The sequence below is a fragment of the Crocodylus porosus genome, unplaced genomic scaffold (assembly GCF_001723895.1).
Source record: "Crocodylus porosus isolate Cpor-Errol unplaced genomic scaffold, CroPor_comp1, whole genome shotgun sequence".
NCBI classification, from domain to species: domain Eukaryota; kingdom Metazoa; phylum Chordata; order Crocodylia; family Crocodylidae; genus Crocodylus; species Crocodylus porosus.
In genome coordinates this window covers 2,563,724-2,567,175 of record NW_017728935.1, presented here as the reverse complement: position 1 = coordinate 2,567,175, position 3,452 = coordinate 2,563,724, and the positions used below count along the sequence as shown (strand labels likewise).

At 46.2% G+C, this 3,452-nt stretch overlaps 1 protein-coding gene across 1 annotated transcript in view; it reads right to left on the bottom strand.

Annotated features, from left to right (window-relative positions):
- Window positions 1-92, bottom strand: part of LOC109317676 (acidic mammalian chitinase-like) — a 2,364-nt gene extending 2,272 nt beyond the window's left edge. Inside the window, exon 1 of the mRNA XM_019546487.1 lies at window positions 34-92. Within this exon, the coding sequence (XP_019402032.1) occupies window positions 34-92 (59 nt within the window). The remainder of the gene's footprint in view (window positions 1-33) is intronic.
- Between the last annotated feature and the right edge of the window lie 3,360 nt (window positions 93-3,452).

The following is a 3,452-nucleotide window of genomic DNA, read 5'->3' as shown; positions in this document are numbered from 1 at the left end:
TGAAAGTACTATTAAAAAGACATCTGGACTTACCCAGCTGCAGCTGCAGCAGAACGGCCAGACCTGTCAAAGGGAAAGAGAAGCTCCGTCATCGTTGCTCAGCCATCAAGACCAGCTGTTTCTGCTCCTACCCCTGCTAGTTTGTTGGAAGCTCATCAGAGTCCAGCTGTGAGGAGCACTTTAAGCTTTTTGTGCTCTTTCCCTGGGCTTGCTGCTCAGACAATAGACTGCCTACGCATTTCTAGCTTCCTTTCCCACTGTTTGTGACATGGCATTTCCATTTCCTTCCAGGCTCCCCACACATCAAACCTCCTGACTGCCAAACACTTCTGAGTGCATCCTGAGATCATGTATTGCAACTCAAGCATGGGCTGAGTTCAGAGATGTGTCCAAATAGGCCTGGAGGGAATGTTAAATTTAACTAATCTACGATGTCTTCCCATCTCCTTGGGTAGCAGCAATTGGATCTCTCCCTCGAGTCCTTGGCACCGACTGTCCCAGTATAAACACCTGTTTTTCAGTATCGCCATTGCTCCTATTTAAACTTGTGTACCTGAAAGAAGTATTGGCCTCCTCGGACTTACACTTTGGAACTTAGCTGCAATTCATTTCCACTATGCTCCAAACTCATTACGCTTCAGTTAGGGCTACTTTGTCTTAGGGAGTCAGAATTTAAGAAGTCCCATCCCTGTCGGTGGCACTAGCCGTTTGGTAAGCAAGGGCAAAAGTGGGTCCATAAACTCTGATGTGGGCCAATCCTTTCCTAATATGGGATGTATCCATAACTAAAACTGATGATGCTCTGGATCTTATTAGATATGTCTCTCGTTTTGTTTGTGCCGCATAACCTGCACTATGATGCAGCCATTACCTCCTAGGTCCACAATAACCCAGAGTTGCCATGAGTTATGCAAGGATTTTCTTTAATAAAAATGAAAAAAAATTAAGAGCGATATTTTTATCCAGAGGGTGCTACCTCCTCTTCAAATCCCTCCCATCCCTTGTTGAAAAACAACGTATGACCTTGAATAGTAGTGTGATGAGTACTTATATAGGTAAGGTGAGTTGTTTGAGAGATGAAAATATCTAGGGAGATGAAGGGTGATGATACCTAGGGAAATATGAACTAGGTAGAGGAGATAATATTGGATGATAGAGGGACAGAAAAGGCAGGAAAAGGCAGCTGCATCATGTCAGGAAATATTCTACTTCTTTAAAGACCCAGGGGGAGAAGAAAATGAGGATCTGCTGCTCCTTGTACTTACCAGTCAGCAGCAGAAGTTTGCCCATTTTGGTGCCTGTGTACTGGTGCTGTGCATCGCTTGCCTTGCTTTTATAGGGCAAGTCCTGCTCCTCCTCCGCTGCACACGTGACAGCAGTGCACGTCTCCATCCTATACGTTAAACATAAAGTTAATCTGTAACTTCAGGTGGACACTAAGCCAAAGTAGGGACCTCGTGCCGCCAGCCGTCTTCTGCTCTGAATACTATCTTTATTTTCTATCAGCTTGAATCAAGCTTGCTGGATAAGTGGGCTCTGATTGAAAGGGAAGCATTGGCTATTTCCCTCGTTGCCCCAAAAGAATATTTAATCCTTTCACTGGGTATTTATGGGACATACTATTATGTAAGGAAACCTTCATAACCACCAAAGGGTATGGAACAGCATGGGGTTTGCCCTGTAATGCTAGGGGTGAGACTATTATGTAATGCAGGACAAAGAGTGTTGCCTGGAGCTCCACACGCCTATTTTAGAAGAGGAGAAGGAATATCGCAGCCTGGTCCTTTCCTAAACTTATGGTATGCTGGGGGGTAGGGCTAGGATTCAGAGTGACCTAGACAAATTAGAGGACTGGGCCAAAAGAAATCTCACAAGGTTCAGCAAGGACAAGTGCAAAGTCCCCCATCTGCCTCACCTGAATATATTAGTGACCATGAGATGCTCAGATCAGACAGTCATGGAGTGCTTTGTATGGACTTGCATTTACTGAGCTCTGCATTACTACGTTAAGGATGACCCTTAGATCTTTCCAGCCATACCTTCCATAATAAATAGCAGCTGCTCTGTAGAGAGAGTGAACTTTATCCAATTTATCCCTTTCCCAGGAAGATGAGATTCAATAAAGACAAATTCAAAGTCGTGCACTTAGGACAGAACAACCCCATGCACCAGGACAGGCTGGGGATTAATCTGCAGAAAATGACCTGGGGGTGAGAGTGGACAATAGGCTGTATATGAGCCGGCAGCGTGCCCTTGTTGCTGGCATACTGGGCTGCGTTAGTTGGACCATTGCCAACAGATTAAGGGAGGTGATTATTTTCTTCTATTTTGCATCTGTAGTACTGTGCCCAGTTTTGGGCCCCCCACTACAGAAGGGATGTGGACAAGCTGGAAGAGAGTCCAGCAAAGGACAGTGAAAATGCTTTGGGGTTATTTGGTCTGCTTATTTAGTCTGCAGAAGAGAAGAATGGGGGGCGGGGAATTTAATAGCAGCCTTTAACTACCTGAAGGGGGGTTTAAAAAAAAATGGAGCTGGACTGATCTCAGTGGTGGTAGATGACAGAATAAGGAGCAATGGGCTCAAGCTGCAGCAAGGGAAGTTAGTTCCGATAGTAGGACAAACTTTCTTGCTAGAAGGATGGGGAAGCACTGCAGCGGGTTTCCTAGGGAAGTGGTGGACTCTCCAACCTTGGAAGTTTTTAAGCCCTGGCTCCACAAAGCCTTGGCTGGGGTGATATATTTGAGGCTGGTCCTGCTTTGAGCAGGGGGTTGGACTAGATGTGACCTCCTGAGGCCCCTGCAGCCCTCATTTTCTGTGATTCTATGCCTATAAATTACATTTGTATCATCTAATCTGCTAAACTGGAGTGCACACACAGTTGTGTGACTACACCTCAGTCCTGATGTAAGGCCCTCCCTGGTCAAGGTGATGGGCTCTTCTCAGCAGAGACTGCCAGGCTGCACGGTTTGGGGAATCTGTGGAGGAATCTGTCTCAGGGAATGTGGTTCTTAAAGCAATCACATTTCCCCTTCAAAAATTATTCATACCTGGGATTGGGAAAGCAAATGCGAGCAAAGCTACACCAGTAATCTGAATAAGAGTGAATGCAAAGCATGGCCTCTTATTATCATGTCATGGCGCAAGCTGTCTGTGTGTTCAGCCTCCTGTACGTGACACCTGGTTCCCAAAAGCCATAAAGCTGTTATGTCCTGTGAGGAGTATGGCCCGAGTGTGCCAGGCCTGAGCTGGTTTTGGTACATACCTGGGCTACGCTGTATCTTCCTTTGTTCTGCCCACTTTGCAGTGTCAGTGTAGCACAGCTGGGAGCAACAGGGCTAGAGCGCAGACACCACTCCTGCAGTTCCCTGTAGCTCTCGCTTCCTGCCCTTCCACCGTCCTGCCTTTATTTGAACCATGTGTTTTTAAAAGGAGCTGCCAAGCAGGGAAAAAT